The sequence below is a fragment of the Leucopleurus acutus genome (assembly GCF_964270905.1).
Source record: "Leucopleurus acutus genome assembly, chromosome: 6".
Taxonomy (NCBI): domain Eukaryota; kingdom Metazoa; phylum Chordata; class Mammalia; order Artiodactyla; family Delphinidae; genus Leucopleurus; species Leucopleurus acutus.
In genome coordinates, this window is record NC_139149.1 from 118,413,627 (window position 1) to 118,436,303 (window position 22,677).

The following is a 22,677-nucleotide window of genomic DNA, read 5'->3' on the forward strand; positions in this document are numbered from 1 at the left end:
GTTGGCTTGTTCTTTACGAAACTTACATTGACACTCACCCTTATTCTTTACAAAACTTACATTGACACTCACCCTGAATGCTACAAGGACCTTGTCATCTCTTGGGGCCCTGGATTTTCCCTTCTGCAGAATGAGGACCAACTGTCAGGGTCCCTAGGGTTCCTCCTTCTTCCAAGACCCAAGCTGCGCTGTCCAGTGTGGGCCCCCTCGTGCCACACGTGGCTGCGTCAGTTCAAGTTTAAATTTGTTAAAATGAAATTAAAAATTCATGTCCTCCGCTGCACTTGCCACACCATAGCCACATCTCACCAGGGGCAGCCCGTCTCCATGGTCACAGAAAGTCCTACTGGACAGCACTGCTCTGGAGCCTGTCACAGAGCCTGGGCAGCCGCGTGGGGGGCCAGGAGCTCGGGGGTGACCGCCTGCTGGGGTGGCCTGAGGGTGAGGTCACGTCCAAGTCCTGACTCAAATCTTCGCCAGAATCGATTGTGTGACGTGCATCTGTGAGCATCTCCCTGTTGAAGAGTGAACTCTTGGAAAGGAAAGCAGGGTTAGGTAGGACCTGGCCCCAGAGAGCCCTTGCGTTGCGACCCTAGAATTCTGCCCTTGGCCAGACACTAGCTGAGGACAAAAGAAAGCCATTTTAGAAACACAGGGTTTCAGGATTTGAGTGCCCTTGCTGGAAGGATTATGTGGAGGAGTCCACCCACACGAACAGTGAATCCGAATAAGGAGCGAAGGAAGGGAAAGACAGGGTGTGGCAGCAGTACCAAAACCAGCAAAATTTGGTTTAGAAGTACGTACTCGACGGGCTGGTGAGCTCTTTTCTTTGTAAATGCTAGGACGGTTCTTGACAAGACACAAAACTTGCCCCTGAAAAACTATGAGTGACCCGAACCGCATGGCTATGGTTTTTTTAAATCGAGGTAAGACCGTGGCAAGTGCAAGTAGAGACTGCAGGCTTTCACTTTGGTGTGGAAGAGGGAGCGAGAGCTTAGAGAGTTTGTGGGAAGATGTAAGTTTAGAGCAGCCGCTCGTAGACATAAATTATCCAACATCCAACTCACAAGTAGGAAAAAAACCCAAAAAGCTTCAAGCAAAGAGGACACTGGAGAAAAAGGCTCAAGGGGGCGCCGCAGATAGACGTGCAATTGGGGTCAGAGCCCGTCCGTCCCCATCTCGGTTCACAAATCCAAGTCCAGCACCTGCTCTTTAATAGACACTTTCAAAATTATACAAAAAAAGTAGAAAGGATGGGAAAGCTCTGCTAAATCCAGCACAATCCTAATCAGGATGACATTTGATTTTTTAAGAACCTTAAACTCTAAAATTTATATGGAAGAAAAGATCCACATTGAACCTTGAAACTTTAAAAAGGTTTAGTCACCTTTGAAAATGAGTCAAGAGCAGTGATTTCCTTCCAGATTATAAAAAATCTGGGGGAAAACAAAAAAGCTACAAACCCACCGTAGAAACACTGCCAACACTGTAGAAATACTGCCGGCCGCACAGACCCTCGGACGGGCTCGGTGCTGGTGAGGGCGCCCGTGGGTCCCGGGAGGAGAGGCCTGTGTCCTGGGCGGGGCTGGCAGAGGAGCACAGTTTGTGGGAAAAGGGACACTGACCCAGCCTAACGTCGCGCGCAGGCCGACCTGAGGATTAAAAGTCTCCGTGTGAAAGTAGAATCGCGAGCCAGTAGAAGGAACGGTGGGAAAATACATTTGTGAGCTGGGAGTGCAGAAACGCTGCTTAATCCCCGAAGCACAGCGTAAGACACGGTTTTGATGGGTTAGTTTACATAAAGTAAACATTCCTGTGGGCAAAGGGCACCATGAATAGACCACTGAGAGCAGACTGAGAGACGTGTGCTCAGAGTTTAGAACTGGCAAAGGGCCTGACACTTAGATGTAAAGGACTCCTGCAAACCAGAGGAAGGAGAATCCGGGTAGAAACATGGGCCCGGGACAATCAGGCAGCTCAGAGAAGCTGGGGGCCAGCCAGCCAGGGCTGCCATCAGAGGTGTGCAAACCAGGGCAGGGAGCCGATCCACTGCAGTGCGGGGTTGCCACGGGGGAAGAGGGGGCACGGACCGGGGCGTCCACGTCGGGAGTTGTCCCCTTCTGGCCGGCAGGGCACTGCACACAGGCCCCGGGCACAGCGGTGGCTGAGTCCAGGCTGGGCCTTCGGCTACGGTAAATGCTCCTCAGTGGGGAGGAGCCCACAGCGCCCTTGCTGGGAAACCACAGGAGGCCACAGCCACGTGGACTGCACGTCCATCACAGAGGGATGCGTCCGAGTAGGAGGTTTCCCACAACAGGGACGGAGTGGACGAGGGGATAAAGTGAGGCCCGAGTCCCTGCTGAGAGCACCCCGTGGACGGAGGGTGGTGAGCACAAGCCGCCTCACCAGGGTCTCTGCAGCGTGACCACGCCGACGGTAAGCCAGGGGGAGGGGGTTGACCACGCCGACGGTAAGCCAGGGGGCGGGGGGTGACGACGCCGATGGTAAGCCAGGGGAAGGAGGCAGCTTCCGTGGGGGATCTGACCTTCGTCCCTCAGCAGGCACTCGGCACCTGCTCCGTGCCAGCCCCTCTCTTGGGCACTTGGGAGACATCGCGACAGAGGTTTTTAAATTCCTGCCCTTGTGAACTTCACATACAGTGGCTATAGATTAAACAATAACCGTAATAAGACAGTTACGTAGTTGGAAGGTGACCCGTGCTTTGGAAGAAAGCAGAGCGTTTTGGGCAGGCTCGCTGAGGAGTCATTTAACAGGAGGAGTGGGTGACCCTGAAGAGAAGACCAGCACTGGGGAGGGGGCGGGGACCTGAGAAGGGGCGGCAGAGGTGGGGAGGGGGCGGGGACCTGAGAAGGGGCGGCAGAGGTGGGGAGGGGGCGGGGACCTGAGAAGGGGCGGCAGAGGTGGGGAGGGGCAGAGAGTGAAGCCGTAGCCAGAGCAGCCTGGAAGGAGGTGGGATGAGGGCGAAGGAGCCCTGAGAACCCCCAGCTCTGGGCTTGGGGCACTTGGCAGGAAGAACCAGGGGGGATGGGGAGTCGGGGTAGGGACCCAAGGGGGCCGAAGGAAAGACAGGGGTCGGGGGGCAGGGGACAGGCATGCAGACGCACTGGACCGGGGTGAAGGCTGCGGGGATGGAAGTGCCCTGTGCAGCCAGAGACAAGCAGGCAGGACGGCGGCAGATGGCTGGTGAGCAGGCTGGGGGGCTGCCTGGAGGAGGGTGCTCCTTTTGTGCAAGGAGAAGGTTTGGGGGAAGCGGGGGAGGGTCCTGGGGGCAGGGAGCACGCTGTGCAAGCGAGGTAGCTCGTCCGGGCACAGGAAGCCTTGAACATCCGTGGTCCACCCCTCAGGCTCTGTGCAGAGCAGGCAAGTGTCAGGAGGACGGAGTCCTTCCCAGCTGGCAGTCACTACAGTGGGCGCTCACCTCAGTGGTTTCGCCCAGACCAGCAATGTGTCCCCCCCAAGGATGAGGTGCATTTGTTCCAAACCACCTTTCCAGACTGCCTCATGGCCGGGGGTGGCCTGAGACTCGTGCTTAGCTGACGACACCTGCTTTCCCGAGAAGAAGGGCAGGTGCAGCTAGCACAGTACCTTGAATGTGGACTCGGTGGCTGGACCTGCCACAGCACTCCTGCAGCCACAGGCGAGGGCTCTGGCCCTGACACCCTTGAGCCACTGAACCCACCCAGGTGCCAGCACCTCCCTACTTACGAGGTGAGGAAGAAAACCTTTTGGGTTAAGCCACACAAAGGTCTGCTGTCAAAGCCACAGTAGTTGGAGGCTTAGCTTTTTTTAACTAATGTATTTCTGAATATTATATAAACATATATTAAAAGTTATGGTCAAATAAAGCTAGCATAGCAGCGGCTCCTGGGCCTGGGCCCTTCCTAGCACCTGGGACCCAGAAATACAGCCGTGCTAATTGTAGCTTGTCTGCTTGCTTAAATTTTTTTTAATAATATATTTTTTATTAATAGACTATTTTTTAGAAGTTTATTTATTTTAATAAATTTATTTATTTTTGGCTGTGTTGGGTCTTCGTTGCTGCACGCGGGCTTTCTCTAGTTGCGGCGAGCAGGGGCTACTCTTTGTTGCGGTGCGCGGGCTTCTCATTGCAGTCGCTTCTCTTGTTGTGGAGCACGGGCTCTAGTCGTGCCGGCTCAGTAGTTGTGGCACGTGGGCTCAGTAGTTGTGGCTCGCGGGCTCCAGAGCACAGGCTCAGTAGGTGTGGCGCACGGACTTAGTTGCTCCGCGGCATGTGGGATCTTCCCAGACCAGGGCTCAAACCTGTGTCCCCTGCATTGGCAGGCGGATTCTTAACCACTGCGCCACCAGGGAAGCCCTAATTTTTTTTTTTTAACTGCTAAAGTAATGCAACTTGAAAAACTTTCAAACCATAATACATTGTATAAAGTGAAAAGTAAAAGATTCTACGCAGGCGTGTGTGCCTTTGCACGCGCCTGTGTCCCTCTGAGGCTCCAGCTGAGCTGCGCACTCGCCTCCAGAACCCGCTGCCACTGCTCTTCCTGAGCAGACAGTGCTGGGGCCGCCGACAGCGGAGGGCCTGGGACCCTGCGGGTCGGTCTCTGCCGGGACCGTCCTTCGCAGCGGCAGCCAGAGGACAGTGTCCAGCAGCCTAGGCTGGGGAGCTTGGCCAAGCCCTCCTGCCGCAAGCCCCGCAGGCTCAGCCTGAGGCTGCCCTCTGCCAGGATTCCTCCTCCTCGACTGCATGGGTGCCGAGGTCAGGGGCTCCAGCCAGGATAAGGGTCAGACTCAGGGAATTCCACAGGCAGCCAAGGGCAGGAGGGGAACGGCCATGGGGGCAGGGCCGTGAGGACAGGGTCCCTCCCAGCTCTCTGCCCTCAGGGCTGACCCAGACTTGGCTGCCAGACCAGGCTGGTGCTGGGAGGTTGGCCATGACCTCGGAGGCCTCTTCGGGAAGCCGCTGTGCCAGGTGGGAGCCCGTTCTGCCATGAATGGGTCGCCAGAGGAAGCGGGTAGATGGACCCAGGGAGGCTGGGCAAACACCTGGCCCGTCAGGGCTCCACAGGCCCCTGGGCCTGGCGCGGCATCTCCTCCAGGCCCTCGGGGGTGAGAAGGGCCAGGTGCTCCGTGTGGCTTCGGTGGGGGGACCCCAGCCCTGGGGAACCGCGGTTGCCCACCTGCCCGCTGGACGCGCCGCAGAGCAGCTCACTTCGGGCCGGGCCTTCGCAGGTGGGGCGGCCTCGGTCGGTCCCTGTGCCCCCGGCACAGAGCGCGGACAAACACCCCGCCCCAGCACTCGCGCTCGCCACGGCGGGGCATCTGGGGCCTGGTGCGGGCTCCCATCTGCTCCTCCAGGCCTCGGGCTCTCTGGACTGAATGACAGCTGCCCCAGCTCCTGTAGCTCCGCCCCCCGCACCGTCCCAGCCACCAGCAGCCCTCCCGGCCGCAGACCTCCCCGCGCTCTCTGCCCCGCTCTGCCGACCCGGCAGCCGCAACAGTGGTGTCCGTCCTCCCCGCACAGGGATCCAGGGGCCGGCAGGAAGGACACAGGGTCAACATGGCCAGACGGTCCTCCCCGCTGGCCCAGGATCCCCGAGGAGGAGCCGCGGCCCTGTCTCTATTAAAGGGTGGTCTGTTCCCCCTGCAGGCGAGGAGGGGGGGTCTGCACTCCGAGCCCACCCTCGGGCCTTCCCAGGCCCTGCCACGCGGAGGGGGAGGCGGGCACTCCCTGGGCAGGTGGGCAGACAGACAGCTGCGGGGCCAGCCTCCCTGTGCTCCCCGTCTCCCTGGTCTGGAGCAGGGGCCCAATCTAGGGCGGCTTCCTCTGCTCCCGGGCCGGACCCAGCCCTGCTCCAAGCCCCGTCCTCCCCTCTGAAGTGCGGACTGTGCGGTGAGACAGGGACCGGGCCCCACGTGCGCCTCCTACCCCACCCATCCCCACCCCGGCCCTGGCCCTGGCGGGATGCAAGAGCGGGATGCAGCACAGACGGCCCGGGAAGAGGACAGTGCCGTCCTGATCGACGTGGCCGCCGGGGCAGAGAAGGGGGACTCTCACGGGAGCACAGCCAACGCCTCGGAGGTAACCCCTCCCCTCCTCCCCTCCCCGGGTCCAGGCTCGGTCTGCTCTAGGGTTAGGAGGTGGACGCGGGGACCCGGGAGACAATGGCCCCAGGCCCTTGGTGGGGCGGATGCATGCCAACTGTGTCTTCCCTCCTGCGTCCCCCAGCGACACCCAAACCCTCACTTGCCCCAGCGAAGGGAAGAGGGAGGTGCCCTTAACCCTGAGGGACGAGCAGACACCCCTCAGAACAGGCTGGGCGGGGCCGGGTGGGGCCCCCGGCGAAGGGGGAAGGAAGGGGACACAGAGCAACGCACCAGGGTGACGCGGTTGCCTAAAAACAGAGCCGTGAGCGCAGCAGACGTGGCCAGTGTTGGGTCTGGGTAGAGACCGTGGGTGCTTGTTGGGTTGTGTCTGCTTCATTCTGCATCCGCCAGTTTATCAGAACACAGAAGTGACGGGGAGAGGAGGCCCTAACCCCCAGAGGGCGGAGATGGGCTTTAGAATCAGGGTCAGGGTCAGAGCGTGGGTCAGCTTCCGATGGGTTAGGCGAGGGCGAGGCTCAGAGCTCTGCACGGGTGGCGTTATTCATAGGGTAGGTTTTCGGTTAAGGTTAGGGTTAGGGTTAGGGTCAAACTTAGTGACGGGGTTCAGGTTAGGTCACCCTGGGCCCAGGGGAGTACAGATGCTTTTGATAAAGTTGCTGGGGTGAGAACACCCGGCCCCACCTTGTCTTAGGTTCCAGCCGACCCCCGGAGCCCAGGTCAGCCACTCTGTGAGGCCCCGAGGACCCTGAGGGCCTCAGCCTGGCCTCAGGCTCACTCATGTTCAAGCTTTGTCCCCTGGGTCAAACCTGGAGAAGAACACACCTCCTGGGGCCTGCAGGAGACTCCCTCCGGGCAGCCTGTTGTGGGCCTCCTTTGGCCATCTCTAGGGTTCCCACCCCTGTCCCTGGGGGGCCACAGACACCCCAAGTGAGGCTGTTGGGGAAGATTCCGGGTCCCAGACCCGGGAGTCCCCGCCAGGGAGGTTCCTCTTCCCTGGTCCTCCGGGGCCTCGAGCCTCCAGCTGCTGCAGCCTGAGAGTGGACACAGGTGCCTCCCTTCCTGCTGCCCCAAAACATAGCCTCGGGGGAAACACTCACCCGGAACATCTAGAAACGCAGAAGCATTCCACCCTCTGGGCGCCGTGGCCACCTCTGGCCTATCCGAAGGGCACTTAGGGGCCATCCAGCTCTTCTCCAGCCTCTGGAGGCCAGCACGGTGGGCGCCCCGGGTCCTGCCCGTGCTGCCCACAGCCCAGGTGCTCCGTGGCCCGTGGAAGCCCCCGGAGAGGCTGGAGAGGCCCGGGGCTGGCCTCACCCCCAGATGCACGTGTGCTGTGAGCCCCTCTGGCCACGTGGTCAGAGGCTGCCATTCCTCCCACTTCCTTCCGTCCAGCTGGACGCCAGGCAGCCACCGGCAGGGTGGGGAGCCCCGCCAAGCTCTGGGCCGGTGAGCCCCTCCCAGCATCTGCCAGCCGTGCCTGTGTTGGTACCGGGGCTGGGGACACAGATGGGGCGCCCAGGGGTGGCAGCGGGAGGACGGGGCCCAGGCCGCCGTCCTCAGGAACCAGGCCTCCCCTCCCTCGCCCAGCACCATCTCCGGAGCCAGCTGTGGTACCAGCCGCTGTGCTGGAGGGTGGGGTGAACAGCACACAGCAGGAAGGGGGTCCCTACGGATGAGGGGAGCTGGAGGGGGCTCGGGGGGCAGAGCGGGCGGCCGTCTCCCTCCTGCTCTGGCCTCGGGACCAACTCCAAGTCACCTCAGACTCTGCTCTCTTGCACCCCACACTTTCTCTACCTTCAAAGTGGATCGGATCCACTTCTCCTCACTCCCCACCCCGCGGGTCCTGTCTGCCCCGAGCCACTGTAATCTCCCCAGAGTTCTGCACCAGTGCCCGCCTGCCAGCCCTGCTCTCCACGCAGCACCGGAAAGACCCGTGCTAAAAGGAGATGCCCTGACCTCGCACCCGTTAGAATGGTTGAACGACAACAGAGAAACAGAAAACAAGTGCCGGGGAGGACGTGGAGAAACTGGGTCCACTTCCTGCTCAGGTCCATGTCCGTGGTGGGTGGGCACGGTGTCCTGGGGCCCAGGTGGGGGGTGCAGGCTCCATCTCACACAGAAAATGCAAGCGGTCAGTCCACACTGGCTCCTGGATCCCTTCTCCCATTCACATTTTACTGCCCAAAGCAGGTCACACAGCCACACACCCAGCAGGCAGGTTAGGGCAGCGTCCAGGCCTGGGGGGACCCGTGTGGGTGGCCAGCACCGGAAACCCCCATGCTGAGGACACCTCCTTCCCGGGCTGGTGGAAGGATTCAGCCTCACCCACACGTGTCCCCACACAGGGAATCCCCAAGGTTCTGGTGTCCCAGGGAGGGCCCTCTGGTCAACCACCTGTCCACACAGGCTACGACCAGACACCGCCCAGAGGCCTTTGGTCCTGAGTTTGGAACTTCAGGGGATGCAGATGTCTGTGGGCTCCTCTGCCCAAGTGCAGTCCACTCTCCCCTACCCTGGGGGGATTTCCGTGATGTCCTGCCATACCCTCAGGAAAGGAAAAGGCCCACACGGGAGCTGCCCATGCCGCTCGGTGGCAGTGGTCGCTCTCTGAGGCCTGGCGGAGGCGCAGGCTCCTGAGTTCTGACTCTGAGCCCACAGGTTCCTCGGGAGTGAGAACCAGGCCACCTTCTTCCCCATCACCTACAGGCACCAGATTGTGAGTGGGGTCCTGACCCAGCTCTGAGAGGCCTGCGGCCCCAGACGTCCCGGCCCCCAGCGGGCAGCAGAGGCCTCTGCGGACACAGGAAGGTTCGCCTTTGTCCTGTCCAGAGGGATGAGGTCCCGGGGCTGGGGGCCCCGGGGGGGTGAGGGGATGGATGCTTGGAGGCTGCCCCCACCTCACTGCACAAGGGGAGCACAGCTGGGGCCCCGAATGGGTATCACCTTCAAGAACCTGTGGGACTTGCCAAGACCACGGGGACTGGGGAGGTGTGAGTCCAGTTGGTCAGTGAGGACGGGAACCACAGGCAGAGCCGACCAGAGGCTGAGCGTCCCCGAGAAGCATGGGCAGTGCCTGGCCTATGGTGAGGGAGGGCCTGGGACAGGCCTGCCCAGGAGAACCGGCTGGTGACAACCGAAGGGCACAGGCCACGCGGGCTGCCCAGCAGGGGCTGGGCCGCCCCCAACACAGGCCTCCAGGTGGAGGCTGACTCCTGCCCAGAGTGAGGACCCAGGGCGGGCTGCGCTTAGCTAGGGCATGGGTTCAAATCCAGACTCGACTTCCATGAGCTGAGCGTCCCAGCCAAGGTCTCCCATCTACCAAGCGTGAGAACGATCACCACCTTGGGGGTTGTGTGAGCCGGTGACATGAGGAAGAGCTGGGTGTACCCTTGCCATTGTCGCCAGGAGCCTCGGGAGGCTGTCTGTGGGCTCAGCCCCAAGACGGGAGGGCCCGGGTGTCCCCGCCCCCCGTCACATGACAGGTGACCAGTGCCATCCCTGCCACCCCCAGCTGTTCGAGGTCCTGGCCAAGACCCCGTACGGCCACGAGAGGAAGCGCCTGTTTGGGATCGACCAGCTGCTGGGGGTGGGGGTCTTCAGCGCAGCCTTCCCCCAGCACGACGTGATTCCAGGGGCTTCAGGGGCGGGGCAGGGTGGTCGGGCTGCCGCCAGAGGGTGAGTTTCTGGATGAGGGGGACCCCAGGTCCTGCCCGGGGATGCGGGGCAGCAGCACACCAGGCCCCGCTGCGGCCTGTCGTCTCCCCGAGCAGCTTCTCTCTCTCGGGGGGATGGGGAGGTCACCGAGCCCCTCACAAGACCCTGGGAGGATGTGCTCACCACGCCAGCTGCCACCGTACCGGGCTCGGTCAGCCTCACCGTCACCCTTGACAAAACGCCCACTGCGTCGGTTAGGAGGCTGTTTACTCCCCATGAGGCCCCCAGAGCCGCACGAAGGGGCAGCGGGGCCTCAGGGCCCAGGTCAGTCCCGCACCCACTGCTGTGTGACTGGGGGACAGTCGGTCCCGGGCAGCCACCAAGGGGGTGAATGTGGACGCGCACCGGGAAGTGCCTGGGCACTCAGGCTCCATCACGCTCCGCGGGCCTCGCCCTCCCTGCTGGCCAGGGCTGCACGGCACGGGGTCGGCAGAACCCTCACCCAGAGACGCGGAGCCCGCTCTGGACCACAGTCACTGGCTCCTCCCAGGGCCACCCCTCCAGGCCCTTCCTCTGCCCTGGACTCGGACCCCGGGCCGAGGGGCTCAGCACAGATGTCCCCTCCTCAGAGAGGCCTTCCTGGACCCCCAGCCCCCAAAGTGACTCTTGCCCTTGAGCAGCAACCCTGCATCCTGGGCTTTGTCTGCCTTGTGCCCATGCTGGGCCGGCGGCCACCTGTGGGTCTCGCCCTGCCCTGAGGCCCCCACACACCTAGACTGTGCCTGGCTGGGGTAGGGTGCCCAGACCAGCCTGGATCCTCCCTGCCCGACTGCTTCTCATCCCCAGGGCCCCTTGACGACACCCCCAGAGGGCCCACGGGCCCTGGGCCTCACCCAGCGGCAGGTCCGGCTCCAGCCCTGGGTCCGCTGGCACAAGTGGCACAAGTACCAGCTTCTGGACCATGTGCGCAGGTACCTCGGGGAGAAGGTGGCCTTCTACTTCGCCTGGCTCAGTGAATCTCGTGCCCACCGCCCCTCGGGGCCTCCTGGGCCCCTAGCTGCTAACAGGTGTCCCCAGGAAGGGAGCTGTGCCGGGGGCTCAGCCACCGGCCATGCTGACCCCTCCTAGGCCAGCGCTCCCTGGCCGAGCCCTGCCCCTGACCCACCACCTGGCCCCATAAGGTAACCCAGCACTGGGACCGTTCTGGGGCACCCCCATGTGCTGGTCATGGACCGGGAACCCCCTTCTGCAAGCCAGGGCCCCCTTTTGACTCCAGCCCCCAGTGTCCCTGGCCCACCAGACAAGTCCCGGGAAGCCCTGGGCCACCCCAGGAACTCCCAACCTGGCAGAGGTCGCCCCTGCCCGGGGTCCAGGGAGAGCCGCCCTCTCACCTCCAGGCAGGCTGGCACCCTGGGGATGACTGTCTGCCCCGGACGGCCCCCCGTCCTCGCTTTCCTCACGGGCTCCCCCCCCCCCGCCCCCCGTCCTGCCCCAAAGATAGCGATGCGCCTGCCCTCAATCGCGCATGCGCACGTCTGTCAAGATGGCGAGCAGCGCCGGGGTGCTGTGCAGGGCGGCGCTTCCTGCCCTTGTGGAGTGTACCGGCCTCGGGTGACGCAAGGAGAGGCCACCCATAGCCTCTGGGGACCCGGATGCGGCGGGGGTGTGGCTGTGGCCAGGGCGCTGGCGCCCAAGGCACAGCCCACCTGTGAAGGACCTGAGGCTCCATCTGGGGCAGGGAGGGCCGGGGCCCCAGGAGGGCAAGGCCAGACCACAGGGCCATGGGGGGCACGACAGGTGAGGTCCTCGTCTCGGTCCTGGACAGACTTGCATTTTACAGAGGTCACTCTGGCTCACGCAGGGCAAACAGGACACCAGGCTGGGATGGATCTGGGCTTGACCCATGAGAGGCAGACAGGGTGCACACTTGAGGGCTTGGGGGTACTGAGGGACCTGGCCACGGTGGGGTGGGGTGCAGAGCCGGAGGCATCCACAGTGACCCCCGGTCACCCAGGACTGGAGTCTGGTGGGTGATGTGCCTCTCGAGGAGGGGACACCCATCCTGGGCATGTTGGTTGGAGGTGAATGGGGCTCAGGAAAGGGAGGTCCGGGAGGTGGGAGGCACAGTGGGCTGGAGCCCTGGGGGCTCAGGTGCCGAGGTCAACATGGGGGTGGTCCACAGTCCCGGGTGGGGCGAGGAGGGCAGAGCTGTGCCCAGAGCTGCCGGGGGTGTCCTCCCCGAGGACCGGTCCCCTCCCAGCTTCCTAGAAGGCCCCCACCCCTGCTGGCTGAATGTGGTCCCCAGAGGACGTGCGGCTGTGTAGACCCCCACCTGGGGCTCAGCCCTGGGTACCCAGGCCACCCACAGCCAACTCCCGGGGTTTCCCTGCCTGGGCCTGGCGTCCCCCTGCAGGGCTCTACACAGGCTGGCTGGTGCCAGCGGCGTGGGGTGGGCACACTGGTGCCCCTGGTGGGCTGTCTCATGGTGTCCTCAGACGCACCCACGTAGTGTTCTCTCCCCTCAGCTCCCAGGCCTGCCCCTTGCCTCCTGAGATGGGTGTGCAGTAAGAGGGACCCCCAGGTGCCAGGCCCTGTGCAGAGCTGGGGATAGAGGTGAGCACATCCCTGCCTTAAGGATGTCATGGAGGGTCCTGCCCGCGAGCTTGGCTGGAAGACTGGCAGGTGGACAGGTGCGCTCCCTGACAGGTGGATAGGTGTGCTCCCAGGTGGACACAGGTAGGCAGGGTGATCTCAGGTGGACATAGGTAGACAGGTGTACTCCCAGACTGACAGGTGGACAGGTGTGATCGCAGGTTAATTTTATTGGCACTCGTCCTTGTTTCTTACAATAGTGTAAACTTTTCTTACAATAGATAAATAACTGGGCTTGGGTTTTATCCTACTATGGAGCTGAAATTTCAAGAAGTTATCTCCAAAATTATCATTGCATACATTTTTAAAAGAAATGCTGGGCCTGGCAAAGACAGTGTGGGGAAGGAGGGGGCAAGGGGGCAGGGCTGGGGGAGGGCCGCCTGCCCAGCCCCCACAGCTGCCCTCCCCGCCCAGAAGGCAGGAGCTGTGCCCGCTCTGCCTGGACTCTGCCCCTTCTGGCTGCTCCCCCGTGCCTGTGCGCTGGTCCAGGTAAGAGGGCAGGTGAGGGGAGGAAGGCAGCCCCCTGGGTCCTGGCCCCGCCCCACCCGTAAGCCCAGCTCGGTCACCACCTAAGGCAGAGCCCTCTGTGAGTTACGTAACCCGGGTGGCAAGGTCCCCACTGGGCTGGGACTGCAACTGGCACCCCCCCCCCTCCCGCAGCACTCAGCAGGGTGCCTGCACCAGTAGACGTCCACCTGGAGATTTTACTATTATCGTTGTCATTATGTATGGCTGGCCGAGAAGGTCAACTGGCGACCCCCGAGCTCTCAGGCACAGCCGGACTGAGCAGAATTCAAGAGGCCGGGGCGAGGGGCCCCTTGGGGTCCCTGAGCCCTCTGGGTCCCGTCAGCCCGCACACTTCCAGGGTGTGTCAGCTTTTCCATGGGAACAGTGGCCTCATCGGCATGCATACTCACTGGGCCTCGAGCCCTGGTGCCCAGGATGGACCCACAGACAGAGACACCTTTGACACACTGCTGGGAACCCATCTGTACCAGTTTCCTAGGACTGCTGTGACAAATTACCACAAACGGGGGGTTTAAAACAACAAATTGCTTTTCTCCCAGTTTTGGAGGCCAGAGTCCAGTACGGAGGGTTGGCAGGGCTGGTTCCTTCTGGAGAACTGGCCCTGGGCCTCCGGCCTGGGTTCTGGGGGCCGCCAGGAATCCTCCTGTCCACTGGCTGAGGCTGCGTCTCTCCCATCTCTGCCTCCGTCTTCACGTGGCCTCTCCCTCTGTGTGTCGCTGTGTTTGTCTCCGCTTCTCTTACAGGGATTTGTCATTGGTTTTAGGCCGTCCCCCTAATCCAGGGTGCTCTCATTCGGAGATCCTTACCCTGACTACACAATGCAAAGGCCTTTTTTCCAAGTAAGGCTATATTCTGAGGTTCCAGGTGGACATATCTTATGGGGGCCACAGTTCCATCCACTACAGTCCACCCTCTGGCCCCCCAAATTTTATGTCCATCCCATGTGCAAAATACATTTACCCCCAACCCAGTGTCCCTGGAGTCTCACCCACTGCAGCATCAACTCTAAGTCAAAGACCCGGGCGACGCGGCCCTTTCCGCACTCCCTGCGCCAGTGAAGTGCTGACGACAGGCGCTCGCTGTGCCGCACAGACGCACCGGACCCAGACCACGTTCGAGGACACCTTCACCCTCAACGTGTTCATCTTCCACTTCGTCAACTTCTCCTCACCCATCCACATCGCCTTCTTCAAGGGCAGGTCAGCGCGCGGCACCGGCAGCGCCCTGCCTGGCCACGCCCCATATCACGCCCACAGCGACCACGCCCACCTGGACCCACCCACACCTTGGCCCTAGGCCCCGCCCCCATCCGGCCACACCCACACCGCTCTCTGCCCCGCCACGCCACGCACGGCCTGGCCATCGGTCACGCCGTCACCCCGCCCACTGTGGGCTCTAGGCACTGGGGAAGGCGGGGGCGGCGCAGGCGTCCGGCACGTGGTGCCCCTCGTGCTTCCGCCAGGTGGGCTGCAGGCGGCCGCGGGAGCAGAGGCATGGTTCGCCCCTAGGTTCGTGGGCTACCCGGGCAACTACCACACCTCGCCTGGGGTCCGCAGCGAGGAGGTGGGCGCGCGAGGACCCCGCCGTGTGGTGCTCCCTTCGCCTTCCGTCAGCCGCTCTTCTGCCCCCGCCCCGCCAACCCCTGCGCACCGCTCTGCCCCTTCCCAGACCCCACTCGGGACAGCCGTCCACGGAACACTCACAATCCGCGTGTCCCCGTTGGCACCCGATTCACACCTGAGCCGAGCGCCAGTCCCAGGGATGGACCGTGAGCCGCTGTCGCGGCCACGAGCTCGGCTGGCACATCGGGGGTGCAGAGGCTGGCGACCCTCACGGGGCTTCTCCCCAAGGCGCCCCTCGCCCCACCCCCCAAGCACAAGCAGGCTCACCTGCATGGCCCAGCAGCTTTGAGAGCCAGGGTGAACCTGTTTTTCCAGAAAGTGGAAGCTGGTTTGTGCAGGATGAAGAATCACTGTAGGGTGGGTTCCCCCAGAGCGGACGCCCAGGCAAAGACCCGGATTCAAGTAACGGGTGTGGGTGTCACCCTGGGAAGCATGCAAGGGGTAGGGGCTGTGCAGAAGGAGGTGCACCCACGAGTACTGAGGGGGGTCACCACTGTGGGCTTGTGAGCTCAACCCTGCCCCACGCCCTCTGAGACATTGTAGATTATCCCTCAAAATGTGCCTGTGGTTCCTTACTGGCTGAGGGCCAAGCACACCCCGAAGCAGCATGAGTGGGTGTCTTGAACAGTCCACAGGTGGCCTCTAGGCTGGGCCAAGGGGACCCGGGTGGGAGTCCAACAGCTCCTGTGGAGCACCTCACCTGAAAGACCCTCTTCTCCCTGATGGAGAACAGCAACTTCCCATGGGTCTGGGCCGTGACCCAACCCGACAGCTGCCTGCAAAGTGACTGACCCCCAAGGGACACTCTCCATTTTCGCATGAGAGGGGCGGGGCTTTCCAGGGACAGGGCAGATGGGACCACAACTCGGGGCATGACTGCACATGACACACAGCAGTCAGGCAGCTTTGTTATGTTATCAGTGGGAAAAGTTCCCAACTCAAAATGGTTTCAACAAAAAATGGAGTTTCACTGGCTCCTCTGTTGAAAATACAGGACTCTGTGAACTCAGGTATGGCTGGATCCAGGGGTTTAAACAATGTTGCACTGCTTTCCCAAGCATTGGCTGTGTCCTCAGGCAGGCTCTCCTCACCTGGTAGGGAAGACATTCTGCAGTGTGGGCTGACATCCCAAGAGCACAGGACGACACCCTCTAGCTTAGTAGCCAGTGCAAGGCATGCTGTCCCACAAGCTCCCCATAAAAGCCCCAGGCCCAGCTCTCACTGGCTTGATCAGGTCACTGATTGGTGAGGCCTGCCTGAATCCTGGGTCCTCCCTGGAGCCACAGGCTAGGGTCAACCCCATGTGGGTTCCCAAAAGAGCCCAGGGTTGCCGTACGGCCATGCTTCTGGTGTTCCCGTGACAGTCCGCCCGCGGGACCTGGGGAAGACTGGGGGGGCTTGAATGAGGTCAGGAAGGGGGAGGGAGGGAAGGAGGGTCTCTGCAGTCCTCAAGGTGCCCCTGGCATGTCTGAAAGGGAGATGAGGGCATGGCAGGGGCCACCTTCGAGGCATAGAGAAGGATAGGCAGCCGTGAGGCTGGTCCTTCCCACAAGCTAATCTGGAGCCCTGATGCTGTAGTGTGCGGCCGGAGGCTGCCTCACTGAGTTGGCACAGGAGCTCCTGGTCCTCACGGTGGGCAAGCAGATCATTTGCAACGTGCAGGAGATCCTGGTCCCGCGAGTCACCCACCCCAACCCGTCCCTGGGAAGCATCCAGGGACCGTGGGACCCGGAAGTGTCTGAGGCCACAGCCCCCAGTCCAGCCCCAGCTGGGAGAAGAGGTTGGGGGGAAGGCAGGCCCGGCCCCTCCTGGACCCCAGTGACTCCAGTGCTGTGTAGGGGGAGGGTCAGCCCCAGCCACCTGCCCCACAGGCTCTCTGCCACCTCCACCCCATGTAGTTGCAGCAGGTGCTTGAGTTCTCCTGCCCAGGGGCCAGCTTTGGAGGGGAGGAGGCCTGGGTTCCCGGGCCCTGCCCCATCCATGCCGGTCCATCCTGTCTGCAGCCCCCTGTGGCTGGGCCGGGGCGTTCTTAGCGGGGACACTGGGGTCCCACCTCCCCAGTGCCACCCACTGGCAGCACTGGTGCCCCTCCCATGCCAGAGCCCTTGCAATGGCTTGTCCAGGCATGGCCTCTTATCTGGCCCGAGGCTGGACTCAACCTGGACGCCCTCCAGCATCCCCACACACCCGATCTCCCTGTGATGGCCGCTCCCTGGCAACTCCCCCGGGCAACCGAAACCGTGGCTTCAGACCTTGGCCAAGCCACGTGCCCTCTGTGGGCGTGGCCCTGACTCTCAGGGCAGGTGGTGCCGGGAAGCTGAATTCAAGATTGCAACAGGCAGGTGTAGCTGGGCTAGTGAGTGACACACACGCACACACACATGCCCCAGTGTCCTCATCCGCTCCCTCCCAGCCCTGACACAGCTCCCCGGAGGAATCAATGCCCCTAGATCTCCTACGAGTGATGCTGACTTGCCTGAGAGCTCTGCTGGGGAGCTTGGCACGCCCTCGCCCCCACTCCTGCTGCCGCAGGAGCAGAAGGCCTCACCCTCGCACTGCCCACCCTGTGGCCCCAGACCCTCCTCCCCCTGCTGCCCTTTGCTTGCAGAGCGACCAGGACCCGGCTTGGGAGGACGGGGCCATCGTCCTGGGGGTTTCTGTCTCCAGGGAGCTACGGGGCTGGTGGCAGAGGTCCCGGCTCTGCTCCAAGGAGAGGAAGGCAGGGCTGGCCAGGTGCCCTAGGAGGCAGGCAGACTACGAGCTTCTGTCCTTCCAGGGCCCCTTTGACGGGCACCTTGAGATGGGTAGGAGCCATGGCGGTGGCTGCGCGGGGAGGGGCAGCCGCACTACTGAGGGGCTTCCAGCCTCAGCATTCCTGTCTACATCTGCCTTGAAACATGATGTAGGGGTCCCTGATGGAGCCAGGCCTGCAAAGATCAGGAATTGTGGCGGCCAGAGTGGGGAGCGCCCAGGAAAGCCTGGCTGAGGGCAGCAGTGGCAGCATCCTGGGCACTGGGGTTTGGAAGAGGACCTGGGCAGTTGATGGGGCTCTCTTGGAGTGGCCTTAATCTCCCCCCGCCCTGGAAAGCCTGGGCCAGAGCCCCCCGTAGGAAATGAGAAGTGGGGTGCGCAGGAGAGTCAGCCCTGGGGGTGGGGCAAAGGCCCCCTGAGAGGTAAGGTTTCACCTCTGGGGGGTTGATTTTCTCCAGACATTTTCTCAATGCCCGCACTCTTTGCTGGACCCTCCAGTGCCCTTGCCAGGTGGAGGCCTATGCCTGGGGCTCATTCCCTGCATGAGGTGACTGCAGTTTTTGAGGCCAGAGTCCGCATCTAATGCGGGCCCTGGTCCCTGCAGCCAGGCCCTTCTCTTTGATGACAGGGGAGAGAATCATGGCACAATCTGAAGTGCTGCATCTGAGCCAACACATTGCTGTGAGCTCCCCGGCAGCTCTGAGCTCCCCGGCAGCCAAAGCAAAAGGGGTGGCAGTAGTGGCATCGTTCTGTGGGTAAAAGGGAGCAGAAGGCTCACAAGGGAGAAACATGGTTTTTCATGATAATGTGAGCCGGCTGACCTTGTGTCTCTACTCCACTGGACAAAAGGCAATGGGACCCCATGCTCTCCTTCGGAATTACACCTAAGAGCCAGGAACCCCTTTCAAGGAGCCCCTTCCTAGAATCAGCCCTAGAATCAGAGGCAGATTCTACTGCCACTCCTGCCAGGGTGAGCCAAGCAGTGGGGAGGACTGTTAAGAGTCCCTGACCTCAGGGAGATGGGGTGGCCCATGACCAGCCAGAAACGCATCCAACTCTGTGACAGCAGTCCGGGGAGGCTTCCTGAAGGAAGGAGCCCTGCAGCCGAGCCTGCGGGATGAGTACCATCAGGAGGAGCAGGAAAGGCCAGAGGCCGGGGCTGCTGTGCACAGTCAGGGGCTTCCCCTGAAAGGCGCAAGTGAAGGGTTTACGGTGGGCAGTGTCGGCCATCGGTCGCAGGCACGCGTGGCCCTTACCACCAGCTGCAACCGGGCGGGCAGGGGTCAGGGTTCGCGGGCCGTGGCTACCGGAGGGCCTGGCGGCGACCACCGACCCCCGCAGTGCTGCAGTCCGGCTTCATCACCGTCTTCGTGGCCGCCTGCCTCCTCGCGCCGCTCTTCGCCCTGCTCAACAACCGGGTGGAGATCCGCCTGCACGCGCGCAAGTTCGTCCGCGAGCGCCGGCGCCCCCTGGCCGAGCGCGCGCAAGGCATCGGCATCTGCTTCCACATCCTGGCGGGCATCACCCGCCCGGCGGTCATCAGCAACGTGAGCGCGCGGGCCTGCCCGGGGTGTCCGCCGGAGAGAGCGGGGCCGGGCGGGGCGGGGTGGGGCGCGCGGCCCCGCCGGTCGCCCGGGCCTTCCTACTGGCCTTCTCGTCCGACTTCCTGCCGCGCGCCTACTTCCAGTGGAACCGCGCCCGCAACCTGCGCGGCTTCATCAACTTCACGCTGGCGCGCGCCCCGCCCGCTTTAGCCGCCGCGCACAACCGCACGTGCAGGTGAGGCGGGGCGGGGCGGGGCTGGGCGGGGCGGGGCGGGGCTGGGCGGGGCTCCCACCCGGAGGGGCCAGGCTGGGAGGGCCTCGCGCCCCTGGCTTCCCGCCTCCTTCCCGCCTCCGGAGCCCCGCCGGTCCGGTTGCTGCCCTGCGGGAGGGATCTTGATCACCAACCCCATTCCTTCCATGGATACAAGCTTCTTTTCTTTTTCTAGTTCTTCTTGAGTCAATTTTGGTATTTAGTATTTGTTTTTACGGAAAACTGTTTCAGTTAAGCTTTACAATGTAACGACATGAACTTATATTCTCTTAAGACCTCATTTTGTAGTTATGGCCCCATTTTCTTTCCAGATATAGTACATGTATTTCCTCTTGAAAATCAATTTTCTGAGTTGAAACCTTAACTCGTTTCAGACTTCTTGGGTTTTAATAAACAAATTGTGTCTATAAATTTATTTGAACATACTTTTTATAAATTTATTTATTTTTGGCTGCTTTGGGTCTTTGTTGCTGTGCGTGGGCTTTCTCTAGTTGCGGCGAGCAGGGGCTACTCTTCGTTGCAGTGCACGGGCTTCTCATTGCAGTGGCTTCTCTTGTTGCGGAGCACGGGCTGTAGGCGTGCGGGCTTCAGTAGTTGTGGCTCGCGGGCTCCAGAGCACAGGCTCAGTAGTTGTGGCGCATGGGCTTAGTTGCTCCATGGCATGTGGGATCTTCCCGGACCAGGGCTCGAACCCGTCTCCCCTGCATTGGCAGGCAGATTCTTAACCACTGCACCACCAGGGAAGCCCCTGAACATACTTTTTAAAAGCTTCATTCCACTAGTGTTGATAATACTTCTATCCTTCACTTCTAAATATTTCATCACTTCAATTGTGATTTACCTATTTATCCATGAATCACTTAGGAAAGTAATTTCCCAAACACACAGAGTTTTGTTTTTGCTACTTTTAAAAAATCATTTGTGGTTTAACTGCACGGAGGTCAGAGAGCCTGAAGAGTTGACATGATGTAAACCTCACATTTGTTGAGTCTCCCTTTAGGATCTGCTGGTCACAATGGATTTTTGCATACGTTTCAAGTGAACCTAAACAGAATCTTTATTAAATTTGGAGCAAGGTTCTACATATATCCATTAGGTCAGGCTTCTAAGCTTTGTTGTTCAGATTTTAATTTTACTACTAGAAGAAGACAAAACACTTTTAGTCACTTGTTAATCACAACTCTGGTGTATTTCATTAACTTCTGTGGCTACAGTGTTTTCTTATGCATTGTCTTTTCTCTGAGTTCATTTTTCTTCTCCCTGAAGTTTACCCTTTAATAGGCACTTTTAGGAACGGTGTGGCTGGTGAACTCTTAAGTATGTTCATTTTGTCCTTCAAATGGCAGGTATAAAATTCTAGGTTAAGCATTATTTTCCCTCAGCTCTTTCTAAATATTTCTCTTTCGTGCACTGGCTTTTCTTGTTAGAAGCATTCGTGGCATTTAAGACTTTTTCATTTTCCTTCATTTGTGTCACTAACAGGCCTGTCACGGAAGGGCTTATTTAAGTTTCTGACCGAGACTCAGCAGGTGCTACCGATCTAGAGTGATGCCTTTCTTTAGCTCTGGAACAGCCGCATTCTATTCCTTCAGGCAGTGATTCTCCATGCTCCCTGACCTTCTCTGCTGTTGGAGCATCTCCATTCCCCCATGTGTCTTGAGCACTCTCTCCTATTTGTCTGTCTTCCTGGGCCTCAGCACTGCGTAATTGTCTTCCAGCTCCCACGATGTGTCCCTTCTGTCGTGTCTCGTTTAGCCACTTAAAGTATAGCCCATTCTTTGGGGAATTTTTATTTTCAAGATTTTTGGCTTTTTTCTTTTCCAACAAAGTTGGCCCTGGTAATGCTTTGTTACCACAACATAGAAATACGGAGGACATGAAAGGACAGCAAGATGACCATTCAATCTGAACTAGCCAGCAAAGCCCAGTGTCGTGCTCAGGATAGCAAAGGAGCTGGCCGGGCAGCCTGCGTGGGGACATTCCCTGCTCCCAGTACCCTCGCTGGTAAGCCCAGCCGGTGAGGAGGAGGAGCTGAGAAGTGTGTTTGGCACCCTCAGCCCGGCTCCCCACTGAGCCCCATGTCTCCTGCAGGTATCGGGCTTTCGGGGGGATGATGGACATCATGCCCGGACCTACTGGAATCTTCTGGCTATCCACCTGGCCTTCATCATCATGTGTGAGGCACCAGCATGGTGGGCCCCGCTCCCCACCCCCAGTACTTTGCCTAATCCCAGCACAAGGTATGCAGGGGTTGGCGTGACCAAGGGCGCTCACTGCTGTGTCACCTTGTTCAGATCACAGTCCTCTGCATCCCTTCCCTGCCTGGCCTCTGTCTCCAGTTGTGTGGACGTCAGAATGCCCTGGGCACTGCGGAGTGTCCCACGGAAGCCAGGGGGTGGTCTCTGTCACTGTGGCCTCTGCCTCTTCCGGGAGTTTCCTTTTCTGCACTGATGCTTGCTGTCCGCTCAACCCACACCTGAGGAGCAGGTGCCCCACCAAGACCACCCTGGGCACTTGTTTTGCCCGCAGCACGTGGTGTTCTCCATCGGCCGGGTCCTTGACCTCTTGGCGCATGACATCCCCGGATCTGTGGAGATCAAGGTGAAGCGGGAGTACTGCCTGGCCAAGCAGGCGCTAGCTGAGGACGAGGTGAGCGCCCCAGCCCCCGGTGCTCTGCCGCTGTCCTGCTCCCCCTTCTCTGCCCTTTCCTGAAAACAGGTTCTTGGTGGAACAAACGGGGCGGAAGGACCAGCCCTCGGGCTCAGAGATGAATCTGGGCCCACAAGCCTAGGCTGCCAGGAGCCAGAGGCAAAGGGGTCGCCCTGAGAGCAGCCCCACCTGGAGGGCGGGGGGGAGATGCGGAGCTCTCAAAGGCTCACCACCCTCAGAGGCCACAGCCTGTCTCCTGGCCCCTCAGGCCTGCTGTGGCGCCCACGGCCGGCCAACTGCAGCGTGGTACCTGGAGCGCTGGGCATGCTGTGCCCGGGGGTATCAGGCAGCTCCTGCCCAGCCCCACGGACCAGTGCTGTCTCCTCACTCCCCTGGGGCAGGACGGCTCCGGTCCTTCCAGCCCCTGCCCCTTCCCCATCGCCTGGCAGGCATAGGAGGTGGCTTCCACCACGGGCTGCTCCATTCACACTTCCATCCCCCTCAGCCCTTCGGTGAGGCTCATCTCCTGTCCTCTGTCTTCTCTCCCGTGCTCCCTGCACGTGCTCTCCCTCAGATGGCGGTGTCCCCTCTCCAGACCAGCCCCGCCCCTTCCCACCCTGTCCACGCAGCGTCTTGCGAAACCTGCTGGGAGTCTGCCCACCACCCCCGCCCCGTCCCCACAAGGCCTGCAGGTCTGTCTTCTCATCTCGAGCCCCTTTCCCTTCCAGCCTGTCCACAGCCTCTGAGCCGCCCTTTCCTCTCCTCCTGTGGTACCACCTGACTCCCCCAGACGGTGCGCTCTGAGGAGTGGGCACCCCTTCTCTCCGGGCAGCGAGCGCCCAGATGGGGAAGGTTTGGAAGGAGACTGAACTTCATCCCCTGACCAGTGAATGCCTTGAGG

The 22,677-nt window shown here is 61.0% G+C and overlaps 1 protein-coding gene across 1 annotated transcript; it reads left to right on the forward strand.

Annotated features, from left to right (window-relative positions):
- Window positions 1-5,962: 5,962 nt before the first annotated feature.
- On the forward strand, window positions 5,963-21,918 carry ANO7 (anoctamin 7; the record flags this gene model as incomplete). Its single annotated transcript, XM_082841618.1, is given in 22 exon segments — window positions 5,963-6,079; window positions 6,993-7,152; window positions 7,272-7,401; window positions 7,498-7,551; window positions 8,764-8,821; window positions 9,617-9,727; window positions 10,606-10,771; window positions 12,173-12,204; window positions 12,206-12,264; window positions 12,826-12,900; window positions 13,995-14,138; window positions 14,448-14,502; window positions 16,140-16,232; window positions 17,170-17,365; window positions 18,382-18,524; window positions 18,575-18,859; window positions 18,949-19,091; window positions 21,219-21,223; window positions 21,226-21,308; window positions 21,657-21,776; window positions 21,846-21,871; window positions 21,873-21,918. Coding segments are annotated over 22 exon segments (2,301 nt in total).
- Window positions 21,919-22,677: the final 759 nt, after the last annotated feature.